The 25211-nt window shown below is 40.3% G+C and overlaps 1 protein-coding gene across 1 annotated transcript in view; it reads right to left on the reverse strand.

The window, feature by feature from the left end:
• Positions 1-25211, reverse strand: part of carmil1 (capping protein regulator and myosin 1 linker 1) — an 80835-nt gene that overhangs the window by 13828 nt on the left and 41796 nt on the right. The window contains exons 4-36 of the mRNA XM_079653552.1: positions 23272-23331; positions 22529-22650; positions 21955-22049; positions 21798-21868; positions 21466-21539; positions 20777-20852; positions 20403-20491; positions 20019-20113; positions 19619-19705; positions 19429-19532; positions 17850-17927; positions 17112-17188; positions 16766-16870; positions 16140-16209; positions 15628-15709; positions 15442-15541; positions 15184-15238; positions 14847-15019; positions 14451-14519; positions 14247-14340; positions 13112-13210; positions 12425-12553; positions 7074-7196; positions 6766-6941; positions 5479-5566; positions 5220-5387; positions 4951-5017; positions 3724-3977; positions 3039-3154; positions 2286-2799; positions 1608-1650; positions 1269-1466; positions 948-1085 (exon numbers count right to left, since the gene is read on the reverse strand). Coding sequence (XP_079509678.1) covers positions 948-1085; positions 1269-1466; positions 1608-1650; positions 2286-2799; positions 3039-3154; positions 3724-3977; positions 4951-5017; positions 5220-5387; positions 5479-5566; positions 6766-6941; positions 7074-7196; positions 12425-12553; positions 13112-13210; positions 14247-14340; positions 14451-14519; positions 14847-15019; positions 15184-15238; positions 15442-15541; positions 15628-15709; positions 16140-16209; positions 16766-16870; positions 17112-17188; positions 17850-17927; positions 19429-19532; positions 19619-19705; positions 20019-20113; positions 20403-20491; positions 20777-20852; positions 21466-21539; positions 21798-21868; positions 21955-22049; positions 22529-22650; positions 23272-23331 — 3889 coding nt within the window. The remainder of the gene's footprint in view (positions 1-947; positions 1086-1268; positions 1467-1607; positions 1651-2285; positions 2800-3038; positions 3155-3723; positions 3978-4950; positions 5018-5219; positions 5388-5478; positions 5567-6765; positions 6942-7073; positions 7197-12424; positions 12554-13111; positions 13211-14246; positions 14341-14450; positions 14520-14846; positions 15020-15183; positions 15239-15441; positions 15542-15627; positions 15710-16139; positions 16210-16765; positions 16871-17111; positions 17189-17849; positions 17928-19428; positions 19533-19618; positions 19706-20018; positions 20114-20402; positions 20492-20776; positions 20853-21465; positions 21540-21797; positions 21869-21954; positions 22050-22528; positions 22651-23271; positions 23332-25211) is intronic.

The raw sequence follows: 25211 nt of genomic DNA on the forward strand, positions 1-25211 counted from the left end.
TTACACGACTCTGGGATTTGTAGTCTTTCTAGTTGCGTATATGTCATAGTCTTATATTTCAACAGTTTATGAAAAACTGTGACTTTAATTACATGGAAATAGTTTTTTAAGATTGACAAACATCATATGTGTAATTAGTGGAACAATTCAAACGGGATCGAAAGATACGTTTTCTCTCTCCTTTGACTTCAATACATAATTTTTTAGAAATAAGGTCCCATGGACCGGAAGTAGATGGGCGTGATTTCGCCACTCTATAGAGAAGCAAAGTCCCTCCCTTTCCAGTTGAGCTCAATGGGACCTTATTTCGGAAAAGTTATGCATTGAAGTCAATGGAGAGAGAAAGATTATCTTTCGATCCCGTTTGAATTGTGCCACGAATTACACATATGATGTTTGTCAATTTAAAAGATCATTTTACAAGTCAAAAAAATAAAAATGTGTCGTAAAACTTTGAAGTAACACTTTTTTTGTGTGAAACCTCTCAATGAACTACATCTCCCGTCTCGCACCACACACCAAGACGGCCTTCACGTTGGCACATTTCACTTCTTTCTTTCAGAATGAGGCGAAAAAGTATTAAACAAGGTTAAAATCACTACAAGTCTGGGCATGTTGAAAGCTGTACATACACAAAAGCGGAGTTAGTCGGTTCCATAAGAGCCAGCATGCGGGACCGGGATTCTGGGATTTTTTGTCTTTTTAGTTGCATATTTTTCGTAGTCTTATATTTCAACAGTTTTACGACAAACTGTGACTTTTTTGACATGGAAATTATTATTTAAGAATGATAAACATCATATGTGTAATTCGTGGCACAATTCAAACGTGATCGAAAGGTAATCTTTCTCTCTCCATTGACTTCAATACAAACTTTTTCCGAAATAAGGTCCCATGAGTCCCACCGTAAGGGGAGGGACTTCGCCTCTCTATAAGGAGAAACCCACCTTCCAGAGGGGACAGGGGTCCTGCTGAGCTGCTGCTGGTGCTCTCTCTCTCCTGCTCTGACGGCGCCCTCTTCAGGCGAGGAGCAGGAAGTGGACCTTTGGCTGCCGAGGTTCCTGATGAAGCCTCAGCAGAGTCATCTGACAAACAGAGATCAATTCAACTATTTATTTATTTTCACTACTAAAACACATAAAAAAGGAATGTAAATACTGATTGTGGTGATATCAAGATATATGGAAAGAATCACAGCTTCTCATATCGCCTGATGTCCCACAGTTGATTAGAAACATCTTAAAGCTAGTGTTTAGAATGTTGCCTACCGAGGATGAAGGTGCTACTCGGCCTGGGACTGGTTGGACTGATAGGACTGAGGGGCCCAGAGATGCGGGACCCTAGAGGGGGTTTGGCAGCCTGAGGAGGGGGTTTGGGGGTGACGCTGGGTGGTTTTGACCTTGGAGCCGGCTCTGGTCTGGACTCTTCATCGTCTGCTGGCACAGTGGGATGGACGTCTGACTTGGCTATAGAAATAATGACAGAGACAGTTTGTAGATACTGTGGGATGTAATATATGAACAAATTATTAAGGACATTCACTTAAAGCTATTCAATTATCATGATATATAGGTCATGAAAGGTCATCCAAAATGTAAGAAACTCACCATTGTCTTCTTCCACCTTGTCCAGCAAAGATGACGACTCAGACTAAAAACCGAAAGACGAGAGCTTTATTCATGTTTAAAGTTATATATTGTAATCGTCACAACAATGAAAGAGAAGCAGTCGGTGGTAATTTGATTTCAGGCTCCCTCTAAAAATGTTCATTTAATTTGTCTAAAGAAAATATTCCTCCAATCAGTAGAAAAAAATGGACAATAAATATTGCATAATTGTATACATGTATTACTAATTATAATAATAAAATAAAAATAAATGATGAAAAAATGTATTTTAAATAATAAAAATAATAATAACAACAATAATAATAATAATGTATAATGATAATTTATTATAATAAAGGCAGTGATGCTTAATGTATTTTTCTGACTCCAGTTAACTTAATTAGCACTTTATCCCCTACTGTTCTATAATAATTCTATAAAAAGATCTAAATCTTTATTTAAAGTTTATTTTGCTGTGATTTCCTACCAATAGTATATAGCATTAAGAGATCACACTAGCTGTTACAATTAGCGGTTTTGGTTAGTTGATGCTAATTTTTAGCTTTGCCATCGATACTGAATGTCAGAAAAGTAGCACCTAGACTCCTGGTACCAATATTTGTCTTGAAGATGGTTAATAAATACTATTATAAATGTTGAAGGCTGAGTTTCACCTACCTTCTTTACAGCCATTCTCTCCTGCCTTGCCTTCATCTCAGCCATCAGGCCCATGCCCATCACAGGGACTCCAATATTGCGGGGAATTTGGGGGTTCTCCTTCTTCTCCAGGTTCTCGTTATCCTCAACATTTTCCTTCTCCACATCCTCCTCCGTCTTCAACGCCTCATTAGGTTCAGTGTCCGTCGGAGAAACCTCCCTCTCAGAATCTGTGTGTTCCAAGGATGGTTCCCTGTGGAGCTCCTGATGGGAGTCCACCGCAGTGGCAGGGATTTTTGTGTGAGGAGTGGATGATGTTGGTGTTGTTTCCTCATGCACTGGGGTAATAGAGTGAGAGGTTGAGACAGTAGTTGTGGAAGCAGGGTGGGGGGGAGTGATGGAGGCAGCTCCAGTGCTCTTCTCCGAGCGGGATGTCCGGGATTTGATGAGGTTAAAGAAACCGCTTTTCCTGGATTCACGTTTCTTATCTGCTGATTCCTGCGGGCTTGAGGACAGGCCTCTTACAGTGGGAAGTCTACAGGATAGAAAATAAAAATATTTTAAAAGATCTGACTAACCAAATCATAATCTGTTCACTTATTTTATACTGATGACACACAATCATACTCTGCTTTTGTACAATCTGCATTGTCTTTTACACAAAGATCATCAAAAATGTGTTGATGAAAACTGAGAAGACTGAGGAAATGCTGTGGTTTTTCGTTGTTGTGTTCATGTCAAACTCTGTAACAATGTTTGTATCTTGATTCTCACTTGAAGCTGAGTTTAATGACTTTCTTGGTGAAGAAGTCATCCAGGCCCTCATCCAGTTTTCCCATAATGCTGTTTAGCTCTGCATCTTGTGCCGCGGGGCTGCTGGTGAATTTCCGCTTAATGGAGAGAAGAGAATCAATTACATTTAAGGCTGGCAGCATGTAATCTTGTCGGGAATTAAAGACCTTGACAACATAATTCCTGAGTTCCTGTCAACATCTTTTTTTTAAAAAAGGTTTTGGCTCAAAGACCACAGTATAGATTCTGGTGTTAGGGAATGACCTAAATATGTGTTTTGATTCAGTATTCCCCCTGTTATGTCAACTAATCAGGAAGTTAATTGACTTTGATTGCTTTAGAAGATTAGTAATGTCTTAATGCTTTTTTTTCATGGTAAAGGACTTTTTTCCAAGAAACACACATCGCTAAGTGTTAATAGGCCCAAAATGAAAAGCACTGCAATGCAACCTTATGATCAAACACAGGTTTACAATAAATTCAAACATTTCAGGGTCTATTTGTTTCATTAACAACTGTTTTTGCTAGCAAAGTCATCTAAATACATTTTTTATAGATTTAGATTGAATGGTGAATGTGAATAAATAAATGACAAATATATTCTTGTGCTCTTACTGAACAGTTGACAAAAAAACAAAAAAACAATCACTCCCTGAGGGACACCTACAGTTGGTCGGCTGGGTTTGGTCCTCTTCTTGGGTTTTGGCCGTTGTTTGGTGTGACTCTCCAGCATCTTGTGCTCCACCGCTGGCAGCTCACTTAGACAGACAGACTTTGTATCCAGTGGAGTAGGGGGAGGGGGGAGGTCTCCATAGTAGGCCGACGCTCTGTCCAATGGCTGTGAAGGAGGAGGAGGTGGAGGGGGGTCCTCGACATGGATAGGAACTTCCTCCAGAGCTTTGTCCAGATCAAATTCCATCTCTGTTGGTCCGACAGAAGGCATAGCCATGTGGGGAAATAAACAGTGAATAATGATGTTTGCAGCCTGTTGATTGAATTAAGCCAAACTAAATCAAAACTACAAACTTGACTTGAGAGAATTACACTCATTTTGGAACTGAGTCAGATCATTTTGCACCTCTTTCACTCTAGTGTCCAACACTGGAGCACCCCAGGGTTTTGTGCTTAGTCCCTTCTTGTTCTAGTTGCTCATGAAGAGAACTCTGTTGTAAGGTTTATGGATGACCGTAACATGATCTGCCAAACTACAAGCAACGATGTACATTTATATAGAGAGGAAATCCACAGTATTTCCCAGTCGTGCTCAGAGAACAACCTCTTGCTCGTTATCAAAACATGGAATTGAATGTTGATTCAAGAAAAAGGAGATGACGACCCTGAGCTTTGGTAGAGCTTGTGAACAGTTTCAAGTTCCAGGGTATCAACACCCTAAAAAACCTGACATGGTCTTGACATATCTCCAAACTGCTGAAAAAAGTTAAAAAATGGTTGTATTTATTTTTAAAGAAGGAGAAATGACCATGCCAAGATCTTGTAAACCTTTGAAAGAGAACAAACGAAAGCATCCTGACTGGAAACATTATAAACCCAGCTCCCAATTCCACCAGAATTAAACTGGCTTTATAAATAAAATCACCACAAAAATAATTTTTTTCATTGTTTTAACTTAATCTAATTGGTCACTTGGTTAACAGAGCTAGACAAAAACAAAATTGGATTTGATATACAAATATCCACAGCCATTTACTTTGGAATGAGTGTGAACGCCAGAGGGTGAGGAAACTTCAATTTAAAAGTAACAATTGTTTAAGATTTGAACAGGAAATGCTCAGGGCAGGAACAGTATTCTTAAAATATAAGTAAGGGAAATGGATGTTGCTATCTAAAACAAAACAAAAAAGAAAATGTGTAACACATTACGATTTTCTCTCACCAAATGCCACAGAGACGGGGCGCAGCATCCTGACCAGAATACTCTTCCTCTTGGATTTAGGAGTCACCTGAAAAACGGGTTTTAAATAAATTTGTTTAGGAGTAAAAATTATGGTTTATTTAATCCACAATGTGCGTTCAAAACTGCAAATCTGCTGAAACGATGTATTTTTAAACAACCACATGTAGAACATATACAGACTACTCATAAACCATTGTTTACGGACTGATATGCAGTAAAATAGCTTTTGTTGTTTTGTGTTTTCTTACAATGCATGTGTCCATGTCTTCCAGCCTGTGTTTGTGATCCCGCTCATGTTTTAATTTCTGATCCTGGTTGTGATTGGCTGGCTGCAGAACTACCTCATCCAGAACCTCTGCCTCCAGCGGGGGATCTCGATGCAGCAGTGGCTGACTCTTCCTGATCAGATGGTTACCCTGGAGACAGAAGGAGAAAGTAGGATAGAGATGAAAGGACATGAAAACACACAAAAAGAAAGACAGACTGACATGCAAAGAGGGAACTCACCAGAGTGTGCTGTGATCTGGACAGAGAATCCAGGATCTCATCCACGATACGATCAGACAGAAAAGAGGCCATGCTCAACTTCAATTCACTGTTTCATAAAGATAAAAACAACATACATGAATAAAACAAAAAAGGAGAATACTATTTTGTTTATTCTCCGTTTGACCAACTCACCAAATATTTCGCTACCACTTGGCTGTCTGAGACAAGTGCTAGTTTATTTTTTTAAGTGTTGGATGTTGACTGAAGGCCTTTAGGCAGATCAATTAACAAGAGCTGTTTAGCAAAAGCCATTTGGAAAAATAAAGTGCAAATAGTGGCCACATAGATTTGCAGGTCCTGCATGGTACTTGCAAGTTTGGTTCTTGTTACATTTTGATTAAATGTTTACTTTTGTAGCAGAAGAAAGGGTATGAACTACTTCAAAATAACAGGAATTAGAAAGTACAAACAAAACAAAAAAAACTGAAATCGACTCTCTTCATTATTCATATTTAAAAGGTCCCATGTCATGGCCATTTCTACTGATCATAATTCCATAGAATAGATTTATACTGTGCAATTTTCCAAACTCAAATTGGTTTCTCATACAGCATCTCTGTATTGTATGTGTATTCACACTCTGTCCAAAACATCGTGTTGGAGCTCGCCCACCCCCCTCCCTGTGAGCCCAGTGTGCTCCGATTGGTCAAGCGACGTGCAGCTGCTCGTGAGGCTGTGAGCCTTACGTGCAGCTGCTCGTGAGGAGCTGCTGTGAGGAGCAGACATGGCCTCCGTGTTGGCGAAATAAATACAGCTAGAACAAGCGAAACTCATCCTGAGCACACACAAACACTCTCAGCCTCACAACGAGGCGTTTTGGGGAGGTCTGTGTTAGAGTTTTACTCGCTACAGGGTGTAGTTTGAGGGTTTGTGACTCTGCAGACCGTTTACATGCAGAAAAACCTTCATAACACACAAGGGGACGGGTAATAACCGGAAAAGCATGACATGGGACCTTTAAAATAAAGGCTTAAGGTGCTAAAAATATCAGAAAATAAAACATATATTTAAACTTAGACTTCTGTAATTTCAGTTATCAGCACAGGGTCGTGAAAGAAAACCAGTTTGTCATGGGGGCACATGACAGATGTATGAAAATAAAAATGAATTTACCACCTTGAAATTCCACATCAGCTGCAGTAACTCAATACTAGACATGTTCTCCTCGAAGTAACAGTAGTGGATTCTCTAGTGATCGCAAAATGACTCTAGGATCTTGGCCAACACACATGCAGCAGACCAGACCTTATCTTGTTGATGATGTCGACCCCGGACTGCTCCAGCAGCGTGGTGCTGATGAAGCTGCGGGGAACCGTCATCTTCCCTGATCCGGCCTTCAGGAGCTCCTGGCGAAGGCTGCTCCTCTTCATCACATGAGGACACAGACCCTCTGCAGTGTCCACCATTGACACCAGCATCGTCTGGGGAGGACGAGATAGGACAGTTTAAACGATACATTGTATTCCGGCTTGATTTTAGAAAGTCATAAATGTAAGATTATATTACACAATCTTGTCACAGATACTGTTACGGTAATAACAGCAGCTCAGTACCTGCAGCTGTTCGTCCATCACCCGGGAAACCTCTCCTGCCATGGACTCCAGTTTGTCCTGAATGGCTCCAACACACACTCCACTGGACCCCCCACTCCTCAGGTGGTACAGGTTAGGGAGCAGCTGCAGGGAGGAGAGATGAGGTCTTTCAGACGTTTTAAAAAGTATTTTTTTGGACTAATCTTTGATTTTCTTATGAAGTCAATTTGCATTTTTGAATATTTTATCAATTTATATATTTTTAAAAATGAGAGATAAAAAAAATCACAAGAGTGCAATGCCAAATTACTTTTATTATTCACTGCAGATGTTATAAACAGGTTGAAATATTTTAAACAGGAGGAAAGTAATAAAGTTACGGCTTTAGATGTATTTAATTGGCTGGTAGTTCAAAGAGAATTCATGAAATAGGAATTTTATATTGCTGATTACAATATATAAAAAAACGAAATAATGATTTCCATTATTGGGATAATCCAAAATGTGTTAATTGAAAAGCTGTGTAGCCAATGATCATTGTATATAAGTGAACAATACATAAAGGATTGATCATGTGAGAAAGATCTGACACACACATTTCTTATTACATTTTATCTAACCTTTCATTTATGCAGGGGCACCTTATGATGTGTATTTACCTTATTTAATGTTGTTTGTTTGTCATTTTACTTAAAACCTATGCCCCTATCTGTGATGGCAAAACTTGTCGTGTAACAAAATGCAATGTAGATTTTAGTTTGCGTGCCATTTTTAGATTTTTAAGCGTATTCTTTATTATAATTGGGATAATACCGTGAATCACGATTATTTTGGCCAGGATAATCGTGAGTTAAAATGTTCATATAGTCCCATGCCTTATCACTAGCAGTGGTGGTTCTAGATCCTTTTACATGGGGTGGCAAAGGGAGGGCAAGAGTTCATGCCAGGGTGGTATGGGAGGGCGGACCGTATGTGGTATTTTATACTGTGTAACCTATTTATTGTTAAATCATGCCCTAACACAAGTGTTCTTTATGCACAAGAGACACAAGGTGTTCAGACAAACAAACTAAAATATAGTATAAAACAGCAGAAAATACTCATGATACCCTAGAATTCTGTTTACTGTAAGTACAGTAAAAGTACTTAGTTATAATTAAGTACACAAATGACATCACCCATCTTTTAAGAAGGCTAAAGGTGACCTGCGCAGCAACACATTTTCAATACATATATGTCAATACTATCCTGAGTTGCTCCCGATGGCATTGCCAACGGTGTGTGAATGTGTATGAATGTTAGGTCCTATAGAGTAAGGTACACTGCTCTGTATGAATGGGTGTGAATTGGTGAATGACATGTAGTATGTAAAGCGCTTTGAGGGGTCTTAAAGACTGGATAAAGCGCTATATAAGTACAGTCCATTTACCATTTACCATTACTAAGAGCTGCTAGATTTTGCTGCTGTGATGGAATATGTATACAAGGAGAATAAAAACATACCATGTGGTCCAGTTGGAGTTTCATCTGCCTCCTCATCCCTGCCTCTGTCCCTCTTTCTGACACTTCATCTTTATTCCTCATATACATTTCTTCTTCTTCACTAATGTCTTCATCTCCTCCTGGCTTCCTCCTGCTCTGACCCTCCTGATCTCTTCAGTGTACTCTCTTTTCCTTTTCCTATTCCTGTTCGTCCTGATCACTTCTCAGATATGTCTTTGTGTTGTTGTTGATGACTCACTCCAGCTACTCTGGCCTGCAAGAGCCTACTTGTGAAAAGCACTGGTACAAATGCTTGTATAACTTTACACGTTAAGGTCATGTAGCTGATGAGTAGCATAGCCTATAATAAATGTAAAATCAGAAAGTATTTATCAAACGCACACAGGCAGCTGTGTTTGGATCCAGTTTGACGGTAAAGGATGTATTCTGGTTTAATTTATCTGGCCTCATTGCTGTGATGTGTAATATACGTGGATTTAATAGTACCGCATAGTTTAGCAAATAAAGTGATCGACAGCTAGTGCTGTCTGCGTAGTATTTTGTAACGTAACGTCCCAAACAGCGATCGTCTGTTAAACGCTATCGATTCAAACGGGAGCATTTTATTGATATTTTGTTTCAAGCTCTCGTCCTTAGTAAAAACAAAACTAGTGGAAGGGGAAATGCTCCCAGGGGAATCTGATCCACCTTCAGGTGCTGGGACAGCTCAGTCTCTCTGCAGCTGTGTGAGCCACGGTCTGTGTCTGAAAGCCGCTCCGCAGTTTAATGCAGGGCCGTAGCTACATTTTTAACAGGCCTAAGATGATATTTAAAATGATTCACTTTTAATTAATGAACTGCTTGCTTCGTTGCTTGAGAAGCTTGTGGACATAGTGTAGGTTTGTTTCTACAAGTATAGTTTTAGGGACACCAAAATTAGGGGGGCAGCTGGGGGGGCAAGGCTCTACAGTGGGGGGGAAGCTGCCCCCCCCCCCCCCCGTAGATCCGCCCCTGACTAGTAGGCAGTGATAATCTGCACCATAAATGATGAAAACATTGTTATATGTCTCTAAACATCTAAAGCATGTTTTAAGCGTGTTGTCTAACACAGGGGTTCCCAACCCCCAGTCCGCGGTGTTACTGCCGGGCCGCGAAATAGCTGTCAGTTTATCGTAATATTTGCAGAATTATAAATATATAAAACATTTATTTTTTTATTTTGCACCTATACGAGTCATATTATTTCATCCAAAACATACAAAATAAATCTAAATTGATTAGCATAAGGTCTCAGCCTCTCGTGCGCAGAGAAAGTTACCGGTGCGCCAATAGGAAGTGGAGCACACAGGAGACAACCGTTTAATCGCAGACTGTTATGTTTATGTGGAGAAATGGCAGTGTATACATTATTTGAGATATATTTCGAACTCAGACTTCATTTTAAGGACATTGCTTGCTAGTTTGTAATACTCTGATCAACATATGAGTGGACAAATATGCTTTATATGTTTTGTTTTTTTATCATTTGAACAATGACAAATATTCTCATGAATATTAAACACAACAACCTCCGAACATTACAAAAATTCGCCTCAATTCAACCTGGAACCTCTCTCATACAATAATACAATACAAAGTGTGTGTGTGTGTGTGTGTGCGTGCGTGCGTGCGTGCGCGCGCGTGCGTGCGTGCGTGTGTGTGTGTGTGTGTATATGTGTATGTGTGTGTGTGTGTGTGTGTGTGTGTGTGTGTGTGTGTGTGTGTGTGTGTGTGTGTGTGTATGTGTGTGGAGAGACACTGTGATGGATCGTTGGAGCTATGTGCAACTCAAGGCATACGCTCGAACGGGAGCTGCCTGAACGCTGCAATCATGTTGCGCGCACTACCCGTGCTGAGTGTGCTGACTTTTCGTACAATGTCCCACTGTCTGGCTACCTGCATAAAGTCAAGTGCTCGGCGCAGTTGTCGGCGAAATGTCGCTCCTCTGTTTTCATTGAAACAGTTCCTTATATCCGTTAGCGCAGCTAGCTAGCACCAGATTTTTTTTGCGTTAACGCGTCATTAACGCGTTAACTTGACAGCCCTAGTTATTATGGCTGGCAAACAAGCCCAGGGGTCTCACTGACATTTCAGTTAGATCAATATGTGTACAGTGGTCCTAATTTGTTTTAATTGTATCCTGGTTTTAAACTTTGTTAATATGTTTTGGATGCATATTGTTCTATTATTTGTTCAGGCTGTTACATACAATTAGCCACTGTTGCCACCTATATTGGGCTATATTATATTATATATTATAAAACGGACAAGTCAAAACAAGCAATCTGATTGGTTCTTAGCCGTGATATACTGAGCGTATACCATGGGTAGAATTGTAAGTTACTTTTCACAACAAGTCAGTATCCCTCCGCGTCTACGAAAAACAGTATACCGATGGCCTGAAAAGCAAACTGCCTGCAGTTTGCTTTTCATACTGGAACAAGAAAGCAGCGGAGAAGTAACGGGGCAGAAACGCTCCTTTTTACGCAGCGGTCCAGACATAGACATCAAACGGCAAAACATATTCAGTGTGCAGTTCCTTTGGCATTAGGGCAGGGATATCTAGATACTTTCCAAGGTTTGACATAATGAATTGTGCTACTTTTAAAGCAAGCAACAATGTTTTCAAATCTGTAATGAAAGAGGTCCGCAAAAACACTATCGACCAATCAGATTGCTTGATTTGACTTGTCAGTTTTATAAATATATTAGCATTTCTTCAGTTACGAAACAAACTTACAAAGCCTAAGATGGAAACATTTAAGATTAACTTCGACCTCCGGGTGGTCTTACTATGGAGGAGTGGATTGAGCAGTGCCTATCTCAAGAAAGCACATAAACGACGACATGCAGAGCTACGTGAAGAGCAGGTAGACCAACTGGAAAAGTAGCACCATTCAAAAGCTTTCTGATGCGGGTCTTGAAACAAAGCAGAGAAATTATGACCGTTAGTGGCCACAGGCTGAGAAAGCTCTCTCCAAAGCTACTGGAAGCCCAATATCTGGGACCGGAGAAAGTGGAGAAATATTCTCGCCACGCCAAGCAACAGCCTAGAACAACCTCAACCTATACAAGTGACCACGTAAGCCATGCTACTGATGCTGGACAGTTTTTCAGTGGCTGCACAATAAACAGCAACATACACATTAATGTAAATAAACAACCAAATAATGGATCAACGCTCTCTGTCTAATATGTTCGATAGCTGTTAGTGTTGTTGCATAGCAACCACCTCGCACTATGTTTTGTGCAGAAGGCAACGGAGGGACTATTTTATTTTGATCATCATTATTTACGAATAAAAACTATTTCAATTAGAGTGTGTATTTTTCTTTCATATTGCCACACTTGGTAACCGTTTTATAAAAGCAATAGCTCACTTCAGGCCGTGATATATGCTCATTATATCACAGCTAAGGGGGTTGTCGACCCTCCGCTTCGCGTCGGGCCGAACCACGCCCCTTAGCTGTGATATAATGAGCATATACCACGGCCTGTCGTGAGCTATTGCTTAATTATATTAATATTTGTAAAGCGGTCCTAATTTTTTGTTTTAATTGTATCCTGGTTTTAAACATTGTTAATATGTTTTGGATGCATATTGGTTTATTTCAGGCTGTTAAATTCAATTAGCCTCTGTTGCCACCTGCTGGTGAGTAAATATTCAAATCAGTTCAAATTGACAACCGGTCCGCGGTATCTGCCGGTCCTTGGTACAATAAAGGTTGGGAACCCCTGGTCTAACAGGTAGAAGGTTATTTTTTACTGTCTCTAAATATTCAGTCAGCTATGGGAGTTGGAGGATTGAAGGGTTATATTTAGGATTATTTCCACAAATCATGTCTTCTTACTGTCTTGGAGTTCCTGGCGTCTTTCATGAAGTTCTCTGCCGCCTTCATGTCCTCCTGGACCGAGTTGGTCTCTGTGAACCTCAGAGAGTTCAGGTGGTCCTGCACCTTCACACACATCATGTCCATCATCTGCAGCACAGATACCAGAGGTCAGAATACAAACCCTGATATGTTAACTCATTGAATGGGATGTGTGTGTGTGTGTGTGTGTGTGTGTGTGTGTGTGTGTGTGTGTGTGTGTGTGTGTGTGTGTGTGTGTGTGTGTGTGTGGCCTAGCATTACTATACTTGTGGGGACCTACATCTGTTTACACAGTCACGTGTGGGGACTTGCCTCCCTTATGGGGACAACATGGAGGTCCCCATGAGGGGAATCATTAATTTTAGGGTGAAGACTTGGTTAGGTTTAGGGTAAGGTTAAGGGTTAGGCATGTGTTGGTTATGGTTAAGGTTAGGATAAGTCTCCAGGAAATGCATGTAAGTCAATGTAATGTCCCCTGAAGTGATGTATACATGGTGTGTGTGTGTGTGTGTGTGTGTGTGTGTGTGTGTGTGTGTGTGTGTGTGTGTGTGTGTGTGTGTGTGTGTGTGTGTGTGTGTGTGTGTGTGTGTGTGTGTGTGTGTGTGTGTGTGTGTGTGTGTGCGTGTGTGTGTGTGTGTGTGTGTGTGTGTGTGTTGGAGAGCCTGCCTGTTGTGTGGTGGTGGTGACTATCCCCTGCTGCAGCCTGTACGCCTGCTCCAGGAGGTATTTACGCGTCTCATGGTTCCTCAGCAGGTACTGCTCCATCTGCACCACAAAACACAACTATTCAACTGTCAAAATGAAATGTGATTACAGATAATATTTTAAAGGGAAAATATTATATTATAGTGCTTGTGCTCAAACATCTGGGTATTTGAAATGCCTAATAACCTATAAAATGTGAAATAAAAACAAAAACATGGGAATCAACTAACTTTATATACAACTTTATATTTGGCTCCCCTCCATTGGCATTTATTCAAGCACTGTACTTAACTACTATTTTGACATATTTGTACTTTACTTCAGTAATTCCATTTATTTTTACATTTACTTCTACTTCACAACATTTGATCTACTTTTGACTCCACTACATGTATTTAACACTCATACAGTAGTTACGAGGGCATTTGTAAATTTAAAAACACATGTGATGATGATATGATTCCGTACTTTACCAATAATCTACCCGGTATTTGAAAAAGTAACTCAAATTGGTTCAACTTTAACAAACATTAAAACTATATGACATGTAATTGTTGGTGATAAAAACATAATACAAATATATAATATCGTGAAATCAGCCAATCTGCAGCTTGTACTTTTAGTTTTGTTACTTGAAGTATCCGAATATACCATACCCCATCAGAGGTTCTGCCCCTATGGCTGAGAAGAACTACCTTCACAATTTTCTTCGCAAGCCAATTAGAGCAGACTAGGCTTTCTCAGAGGGTCTGGTTAAAGACGCAGGCACTAAAACAGAGCTTTCAGAGAGAGAGAGCGTGAGCATTACATTACATTTCATTTAGCTGACGCTTTTATCCAAAGCGACTTACAATGACCAATTACAGGGACATTCTCCCTGGAGTAACTAAGGGCTATGTGCCTTACTCAAGGGCACACTAGTGGTGGTGTTCCTGGTGGGATTTGAACTCACAACCTTCCAATCTTCACCCCACCTCACTATCCATTAGACCACCACTATCCGTGGTAGCATAATATGTCCCCTTTTATACTCTTATATCTAACTTATCGTATAGATTACTCTTTACAAAATAATAAAAATAAACAGGGCAATGACCTTCAGTAAGGCGTCCTCCGTCTTCTCTGGGCTAGCCTTCAGTGCCTGAGCAGCATCCATGATGGGAATAGGCATAAAGCGAATGGTGTAGTTCCTGAGGGGGGAGAAAATAGTAACTTAACATGACTTAATACTAGTACAAAATCAGAGCAGGACCGATAGCATGCATAGGAATTATACCTTCAGTGACTGCTTCATACTTACTTCTCCAGAGCAGCAGCGACGTCCTGTAGACCCTGAGGACTGATGTTGTTCCTGTCCCACACTATCGTCCTGCACACACACAACCCAAGAGGATCAAACATACCCAAACACAAACACACATTTGAAAGTGCTATCCTTTTTTGTCTCTGATCTGAACAGAGATTATCTTGCAGACGTTTTACCAGATTTCTATCAGTTACCTTTCCATCAGATTAACCGTTCCCGCATCCCCAAACTTTCCGCAGGTGGGAGTCGAACCTGCATACTTGACAGTGGTGACTTAGCCCCCTGCACATGGGCTTTTCTACCGACCATAAGGAGGCCCAAATTCACACAGATGTAGCAGCTCCCACAATGAATATAGCTTTTCCAGGATAATGCGGCTTCCTTGCTCACCTGAGCTTGGTGTTGATCTGCAGGGCTTTGGCCAGCATCTTGGCCCCCATGTCTCCCATAGCGTTCCCGCTGATGTCCAGTTTGGTCAGAGAGGTGTTGCTGCCCAGAGCGTTGAGGACGATGGAGAGGTCTGTCTTCAGCCGGGAGTCAGCCAGGGACAGAGAGATCAGCGGCTGCAGGGGAAACACATTGATATTCAATATTATATTATAAACTATATACATATAGTTCATTTTTCATCAACAGGGAAATTCTTAATGGTAATAACAGCAAGAGAACTGGTATGAATCACAACAAAAAACGTAATGTTCAATTGATATTAAAATGTTTCACGTACTGAATCTTCCTCTTGAATCATGTGAACCAGGTTGTCCAGGACCTGAGACACATTTCTGCAGAAAATGTTGAAAATGAAAATGTGATTAAATGACAAACCAAAGTGTAGTAACAATTTAAATATATATGGGACCACATACTGTAAGTGCATTCTTAGTCACCTTCATTATTATAAAGTACTTTGATAAATGTAACAATCCAGAAGTAATATCATTTTCAGGAAGCTGGAATACTGCTTTTTTGTCAGTTAGTCACCCACTTGGACTTGATGTTGTTGAAGTTCTTGCCCAGTGACAGGTGTCTGATGGAGCGGTTCTTGGCCAGCCAGACCAGCAGAGTGATCAGGTCCATGTCCAGCCCTGAGGAGGAGCACAGAAACATCAACTGCTGCCATCAAAGTAAATACAGCGGCATCATAACTGTTTCAAACATAAAATGTCCTCACCGTTGTCAGAAATATCCAGACTGGAGATGTTGGGAATCTCTGCCACGCAGCCCTCCAGGATCTGGGAGCCTCCTGCACGCAGCTGAGAGGAAAAGAGTGTACAATTTAAATAAACTCAAAAACTAGATGAAGAGGCCCTATTCTGCTTTTTGGGGTTTTCCCTTTCCTCCCACACCACTCCCCCCTTGCCTGAAACGCTATGTAACATTTGCGATTCTATTGGCTAGTGCTCCAATACATTGTAGGCTAAGGGCAGCTCTAAGTGGTTGACCAATCACAACAGAGCCGGCCAGTTAACCAATCAGAGCAGACTGGGCTCTGGTTTCAGACAGAGGGTGAAAAGAGGTGCTGCAGCACAGGCAGCATGAGAAAAATAAAGAGCTTTTTGAACATGGCACAAAAACAAATATAAACCTACAAAAATATATATAGTATGTCCTCTTTTTTTTAGGATCTGTGAGTGTCTTTTATGATTGCGAATTTTTAAACAGTGTGTTTAGGGTTAGTTTTACCTCACAGCAGCTGAGATCCAGAGACACGTCGCTAAGGTTTGGGTTGCAGCCGAGCCCCAATAACAACGCTCTGCGGACAAAAACCCAAGACTTATCAGTTAACAGTAGCTTTCAGAAAGTGGTATCATTGCTTAATCTTAATATGTTATATTTTGGATTACTAAAAGAAAATAGTTGTTCCTGTCATTGCACATTTTCTCTTCTCACTACACGGACAACTTTGTAGCTACCCATAACTCTGACGCAGCGTCCACACGGCGGCGTGCGTTGAAGCTTGCCAGTGGGCGTGTCTGAAACTCGACCAACAACCAATCACATGAATCTCCCGCCCCGGACACACAAGCACGCGGTTTAATTGGATAGAGCTTGTACTGGCATATGATTTGATTGGCTGACGATTCCGTCGAAGCTTCAAAAATTGAACATTGCTCAACTTTTGAAGCAAGCAACGTGAGCAAAGCGAAGCGGCGGAACCACAATGCAGTCAGGCAAAGCGTGACGTCACCCCATTCAAAGTGAATGGGCACGCCGCCGTGTGGACGGGCCGTAACTGATTTAATTTTGGACTGCACAAAATGAAAACATATATTGCTGTGGGTCTTCAGGTTTCAGGGGTATTTTCTTACTTCAGAGCCTCCAGAGGCAGCCTGGTTCCTGACAGACTGACTGAGCTCAGAGCCAGAGCGCTGCTGAAGAACTGCTTGAAGGACGAAGGGATCTCTTTAATCTTCCTGTGTGGATGGGAGGACAGACGAGTTAAAACAACACTGTACAGAGCAGTCAAACAGAGCAAAATACAAGTAATGTAAATCTCAAACAGGCACATGTGCATTTAAACTAATTTAGTATTTGTTGAGCAGTGTTATGTTGGAGCAATCTGCCAATCCGGTCCAAAGTCAAAGTGTATAATGTGGTCTGAATTTGATAGAAATAGAATTGTGTGCTGATAGAAGGGTGAGTTTAATATCTGACCTGTGAGAGAAGACTGACTTTGACATGTTGAGCACAGAGAGATGCTTCAGGCAGCCTCCGAGCAGAGACGCACACACCTAGAAACACAAAACTAAACTTGAGCACAAAGTAAAAACATTTTTTATTCCAAACAAGCTTAGCAGTGCAGACAAAAATAACCTGCATTCAAATAATGCGTTATCGTGATCATTAAGTTATATTATTAACTCTTTAATTAATTAATGAAATCTTCATCTTAACTCCGGCCTAACAGAGTCTTGAAAGTATAAAGCGTAAATGTTAGATAGTGTACAGTGTTAGTATATACTGATTGGCTGGGAACTTCTACACACGTTTACCTTACTTGGAAGTGCATACTGTATATCTATACCATTTCCCTTTTAATGTATTTCTGCTTATTATATCTTACCTATTTTAAACCAATGCTTAGACTGATTAAAGAAATGTATTGGGACCAGTTTAGTTCAAAGTGAATTTAGTAAGTGTTAGCTTGAAATGTTTCTGTTTATTATATGAACTCAATCCCAGAGGAGAACAATTCTAGATGTATTGATAATAAATAAAAACATTTGTAAAAACACTATCTTTAGTGTCTGGGACACTATTTCCAAGCTTCGTATAGCTTATCAGGGTGTCCAATTTCATATCTCCATGATGTCTAATGATTGCACTTTTTTAAACTTGTGAATACAATTCATAAATGATAAAAACGTTAGTTTATGTATGGCCTGATTATACCTGATCCAGAGGGCAGTCGCTGTTAGACAGATCCAGAGTCTCCAGGCAGTTTGGGTTATTCAGGAAGCTGTGCAGGTTCTGTGCAGAAAATAAATACACAAGACATCTTAACAGATCAATGCTGTCATTTAAAAACATCAGGGGCCGTATTCACAAAGCATTTTATCTTACCGCTAGGAGTGCTCCTAACTCACGCTAAAACATTTTATGTAGGAGTTTTTTCTTAAAAGTTATTCACAAAGCCGCTGAGACCTACTCATACTAAGGATAAATCACTAAGAGTGAACTAAGAGCTACGCGCCGTTGCTATGGATTACGTCGATTCTCGTGCATGAGTTTAGAAGCGGTCAGAACGGTGATTGGTTGTTCAGAGCAGGCGGTCTCGCTGAAACTCATCCGCAAAATCCCACAAACGAGCCCACTAAAACAAGGAAATAGCCTAGGCTAGAAATGTATTCCTATCAAATAGTTATGGACAGTGCAGTTAGCAGAATACACGCATGATGACAAGTTTGTGCAGACCACGATAATGACGTTGTATATGCACGTTAAAGAGAGAGAGCAAACAATAAAAATACGTATATTGCATTAAATCAAGGAGGCAATTAAAAGCACCCTGCAAACTATTATCCAATGAGCATATTTCCAGCACTTAAACACTTTCAATAACAGCCCATACCGCCGTTCAAGCCCCCCTATCATGATGAATGAAAACAATCTGCGTGTTGATGGAATGTACTTTCTTTCTATTGACGAACACGTCCTCATCTTTTGATGGCGCAATTATTTTTATGTGCGTCCCGTCAATAGCACCGACCACACCGGGCATACCTGCAATTGCCATGAAGTTGGCTTTGATCCTGTGTAGTTGTTGATTGTCCAAAGGAAACCGGATAAACTGTTGGATGATATGTGGTCTAGAGAGCGCGTTGATGGTTTGGTTTATGGCACGGCTGACTGATGGTTCCGATATTCCTAAATCGTCGGCATTGCAAAGTTGCATTTTCCCTGTTGCTAAATATCGTAGTGTTGCCAAACATTTTATTTCCGGACTAATCGGGTTATTCCTGTTAGTCGGGGATGTTAATGCATCCCGCACTAATTCCACAACAAGTGTGATACCCTCACGATTTAGCCTATATCTCTTGATCAATTCACAGTCTTCCATTGTCTCCAAAACCTTTCGTCTCGCAGCCATTTTCAGATTCTTTGTGAATAGGTCTTACTGAGTTAGGAGTCCTCTCGAGGACTTTTAAGCTCTCCTAAACTTAGGTGCTACTTTTAGGCCTAAAATACTTTGTGAATTGCTCTTAGTGAATACAACTAGGAGTCCTAAATTTAAGACTGACACGCCCATTATGTTTAGGAGTTTCTCCTAAATTCGCCAGTTAGGAGCTACTTTTAGCCCTAAGATCCTTTGTGAATACGTCCCCAGATGTCCTAAAAAACTGTCTTCCTTTGGAGTTTGTCCATCTCCAATTAAGTCCAACATTTTTTTTAATAAAGTAAAGCAAACTGTGGGGTTGCAGAAATCATCTTAAAGGTTAGCGTGATAGAAGCAGAGGAGGTATCTCTGTACCTGCAGGTCGTCTCCTCTGAGCGAGTTCCCCGACAGGTCCAGGTGTGTGAGGGCGGCGGACACTGCAGGGTTGGCACAGAGAGCCTGACAGAGGCTGCTCACACCTGCAGGAAATGACAAATATAGTCTCCTGAAACTTTAATTCAGGACAATAATCAAATATGACTTCATGTTTATTTCTCCTGCTCACCTTTATGAGACAAGGAGGTCCTGGAGAGGTTCAGGTGCTTCAGGCCCATGGGCAGTTTGGCAATTTGAGCACTGAGAGCAGAAACACCTGCAGAGAGTAACACATTCTGTCAGTAGAGCATTCAATATAGCCACCAGGGGGCGCATCACAACACCTGAGAGCCCTTTGAAAGACTGAACGTTTCAAAAAAGCAAAGCAAAAGCAAGGTACCTTTATAGCACATATGTTGGAAACAAATAAAAATAGACAAATCTAATGTGCCATATCTAGATAAATATATCTCCTCCGAATTTATTTTAAAACAAGGACACATACAGTATGTGACCTATATACTGTAAGCATGTCAATAATAAAATTAATCCAGCGTGCAGGATGTGTGTGTGTGTGCACATGTTTGAACCTTTGTCCTCCAGGGAGTTGTTGCTCAGGTTGAGTGTCTGCAGCATGGAGGCGGGGTTGTGGGACAGAGCGCTGGCCAGTTTCTGAGCAAAATCACTGAAGAGGAGAAAGAGAAGGAACAGAATGACACAATGAGTGCTCCGGTTTGGCAAGAATGAATGGTGTGAGATTTGATAACCTCTTACCTTACATCAGGCACAATCAACAAACTAGCAAACATACATTTGATATCCAGAATGGACTTTAGTCCTGGGCACAGTCTGCTTATTTACTTTAACTTTACAGAAGAACAATTTAGAGTTTTTATGTACTGATAAGTTGACTAAGTCATAGATTTAAGCACAAACCATGACCAGGACAAAGCTTCTATTATTTGACCTCTGACCTTCTGAGTCCAGTGTTGTCCAGCACCAGCTCTTCCAGCCGGCTGGACCGAGCCACCACCCTCAAGATCTGCTCACATATATCTGTCGACTGGAGGGCAGAGAAGCAGAGAAAGAAACACACACACACACACACACACACACACACACACACACACACACACACACACACACACACACACACACACACACACACACACACACACACACACACACACACACACACACACACACACACACACACACACACACACACACACACACACACACACACACACACACACACACACACACACTTTGGTTTCTTTCTATTTCATTTGATTATTTGACATAGGAATCAGACAGACATGCATGCAGTTGATTGTATGAATGTTACCAGTTTGTAGTCTTTGGCGGAGACTTTAGTGAACCACTGGTTGTACTCCAGAGCTGCGATGATCGCCACCAGATCCCTGCAGGGAAAAATTACAAGAAATAACTTAAATATGTACTGCAGCTGCTATGATAATAGTGATATTTCTAATTGTGTGAGTTAATAGAGATAATAGGACTACATTGATGATGTGATTAGAGCTCATGTACAAAAACACAATTAAATAAAATGAATAAATAACAAGACAAAACAGTTAATAAGTTAATCAAATAACCTAGTCAACAGTCCTGTCCACTAAAGAACCGAAAACACACAGACCTTATTTATTGTTCCATATATACCCACTCTTTGTTCGAGCTAATTTGTCCCATTTCATGTTGTGCCTCCTTATAATGGTTTGTGTCGAAAGAAAAATTACATTCTGATTTGATTGAGCTCTCAATAAGTATTTCACCCAACAGAATACCTGCATTACATATCTGGGGACCCTTCCATCCAGAACCCCAAACAAAATGTTCACAGTTGAACATTCAATAGAATATATTGTTACGGTTTTGGTAAAAATCGCACATATTCTAAAGCCTGGAGTGTCAACGTATTTCTCATCAGTGTAACTTAACTTTGGTAAACTGTTTGAATTTGGATGCATATTCACACACATTTCTCACACAGGCGCTGAGCAGTGTACAAACCTGTTCTCAAGGTGAATGAAGTCCTGCAGGTTGAGCTCTTTGGTGTCCTGAGTTAGATAGATGGTGTCCACATCCTGGGGGGGGGGGGGGGGGGGGGAATAGCTTTACTATGGTGTGTTGAGGTACTGTCACACGGGAAAGTAGAAAAAGAACATGAAGCTAAAGGATACAGGAGGACAATATAGTAATAGAGGAAGCAACAGCAATGACACTAATATTAAGCAGAAGTAAAACCAGAATACATTCAGGAGACAAAGAAGGAAATAGAGTTGAGTTAATGAAGACAACAACAGAAATGTGAGACAGAAGCAGATTGACTCTCAGTCACTGACCCATTGGACCTCCTCTCTGTACGGCAGACCCAGGTAATCACACACACACCAGTACTGATGAGAAAAACCGCCTGTAACATGAGGAAATACAAATTGTCACACGTAGATACACTTGTATTGGTCTGGATATGTTTTGGACATTTTGAGGCAGATGTACCGCAGGGCCCCAGGTCTGCAGAGCTCTCTTCCCAGAGGGCCTGGAGAGACGCCGTCCTCTCAGGAGGCTTCAGACTCAGCTTCTTCATCACCTTGCTTCCTTACAGAGAGGCAGGAGGAGGGGGAGGGAAAAGACAATCAATCATTTCTAAACTTGATGAACATTTAAAATGATTGTCATGTGAAGTTTCAAAAGTTACAATTTGATTATAATTTACCACACTGCCGCCAAAATACGATTGTCTTTCAAACGTGTTAAGTGCGCCGCATGTTTCTCACTAAAACTGTTCTATAAATTCCTCTAAAGTATGATTATTTTTAAACTAGTCCTCCTCACACTTCTTTCTTTCTCGAACGTTTATTATAGATTCACATAAATCCCTAGTGTTGTCATTCCTAATGAGTAACTATTAGTATAGGTATTAGACATTCATTTAGTCATTCATCTTCAACTCGACAGAATCCTCCTAATCTCTGAATAAAGATGTGAAGTGTTTGAACAGTTTGCTTCCTGTTCGATCTTCTGAAGGGCTCCCTGTCTCTCCCTTCTCACTGATCCTCAGGGTGGTACCTACACAGGTGAGCAGGCGGGGCGGATGCGGTGCAGACAGCAGCCGATGTGAGCGATCACCTCGTCCACCTCCTCCACCGAGCTCAGCCGCAGGCTCCACGGCCCGCGCTCATACTCCAACACCAGCTGCAGGGGGCGACAACCACAAAGCTACATCATGTAACGACTCCAAATGATGTTGAGGTGTTAAAAAAGCACCCATGCTTTTAAATCAACACATTTATAAAGTCAATTGACCAAATCTGTTGTAGTAAGTGAGTCAGATGAAAGCATAGCTTATAAAGAAAATAGTCCTCCTTGAGTCTTTCAATTTCAATGTTTGTTGCCAAAAATGATGGCATAGTAACTACAAACATCATGAAAGATAAGTTGGGCACGTATATAAATATTAACTAAATAATATTAATATTTCAAGTCTGAAGGTTAACAAAGCCATTTGAATAGATACAATACCAGAAAATGAAAATGTCATTCATTTTTATTTGGTTACTATGAATTACACTGAGCAGGTGAGTGTAGTCAAACAAATTATCCTTATTGATTTGATCTGTTTTGAAAGAATGTATCCAATAAATCAGTGTTTAATATCCTTTCTCAAACAGACCTGTTGAAAGATGTTAGTGCATCTGTGTGTGTTTATGTGTGTAACTTTTATGCTGCTGCTCAGATGTTGTAAGGAATGTTTATATGACATGAATGTAATGCACAATAAGCGTTGCATTATTGTTTGATTCCTTGCATGTGTACCTGAGTGGGCTTGTTGCTGCTGATTCCCTGGATATCCAGGTAGCTGAAGGAGTGTTCCACCTGGATCAGCAAGAGGAGACAGATGATGAAATGACAGTAAATATAAATCAAGTTCATCTTGTATTTTGACATCTTATTCATGGAGGCATCAACCGTTGCAGCGTTTTGGGAAAACACAAAAATATACTGTTAGCTTTTTGTGATTTTTGCTTCATTAAATAACCACAATGTTCCTCAAGAGAATTAATTTCTTTGCATTTGTAAAAACTCCAGGATCTTCCCAGGACACATTTAACATGAAATATCAAATCTTACAATAAAGGAATGCATACGTTTCACATTTATCCAGCTTTCACTCTAAGCTTTTGAGCGATTTGTTTACATGGAAAGACAAATTGGGGCAAGAGAAAGAGAAAAGAAGGTTGTTGGTTTCAAAGTGTTTTGACTCCACCTCAATATATGGGGCGAAAGGTCATAAAGTGCCATAACTGTTTTGTTAGCACATCTGATTAGCAACAATATCAAACTCACACATAAGACAAGGGCTGACAAAGTTATTGTGATTCTATTGAAATCCCAATATGCGTGCAATATCCAGATCAAATAAGATGCAATATTTGTTAAAGGTGCAATATGTGTCAAAATATATGTACACAATATTGTAGTGCTGCAGCGACGTCCTTGTCTCATACAAACCTAATAAAACCATTATTTTTACATTCATATTTGTGCAACAAAAAAAAGAATCACCATTATTTAAATATATTTTTCTAGGAAAAATAGAATACCGATGTAAAAATTAAACAAATCATATGGCAATTGCAATGTCAGTCAAAGAATCCCCGTTAATATATGTTGTTCAAAAGGGTTGAACCCTGCTAAAGTATATATCCAAGGCAACCGTTTTCAGACTTTTTATTGCTAGTGCCTTAGCTTCAATGAAGGAAACACTTGGTATACATGATGTTTAAGACAAAACAATGGGCTTTCAACATTTTAGGAATACTTTTTGACTTTTTTAAATCAGGAACATGCTAAACACTTAGCCTCCTGTACACAAATCAAGCTCCAGTTTAAGTGAATCTCCATTTTCCCTGGAGGGGATATTTGGTTTGCAGTAGAAGACACAAACACAAACTACAAGAGGACATGGGCCCTTAATCACAAGAGTTACAAATAAACATGTATTTGTTAAAAAAGACTACACCACAGTAAAAGTAGTTAGGATAAAGGGCTGTTAGGTGCAGTCAAGTAAGGATGGGTTAAATGAATTAGGTGCATTTACTGCGAACATTTGAACCTAATGCCTGGGGGAAAAGACCAATACCTCCACCCAGAGTAGAGGAACAAGTTCCTGAGCCATGACATTAACCCCCTCCAACACCTTTGGAATCAACTGGACTATCACAGTGGATAGCCCAATTTCAATGTGGCACTTGTATAATGATCATGCTGCTGGACAGGAGTATACCTCCGCAGCCAGGCCCCAACACGCTACAGAACTTTCCCAACTGACATTTAAGGATAATGCTAAATGATCAAATATATTAGCACAAATAAAGGAGTCATAAAGTCAGACAACTGATAATAAATGCTAACTCTAGCCGCCAAAAGCTAATGGTCACACCCGCAACAAAGTGACCAAACTCTATCATGGATTAAAATCAATAAGCATGAGTTTAATTGCTTTTAAAATACTTTTCATTTGGACTGTAAGAGAAGGAATGAGGTTTATCTTTTTTCTTAAGTTACATTATCTTGTTTAACATCACATCCTTGCTGTCCAGGTTGACTGAGCTAACGCTCTTCAAGCTTTGCAGCAAAATGAGAGCTTAAGACAGTCACTGTGGGAAACAAGTTTTTCTTAACAGAACATTGATCTGAAAGAGGACTTATTCTGTTCATTTTCAGGTTCATATCAGTATGTAGTGTCTCTCCTG

Source organism: Notothenia rossii (genome assembly GCF_949606895.1).
Source record: "Notothenia rossii genome assembly, chromosome: 10".
NCBI classification, from domain to species: Eukaryota; Metazoa; Chordata; class Actinopteri; order Perciformes; family Nototheniidae; genus Notothenia; species Notothenia rossii.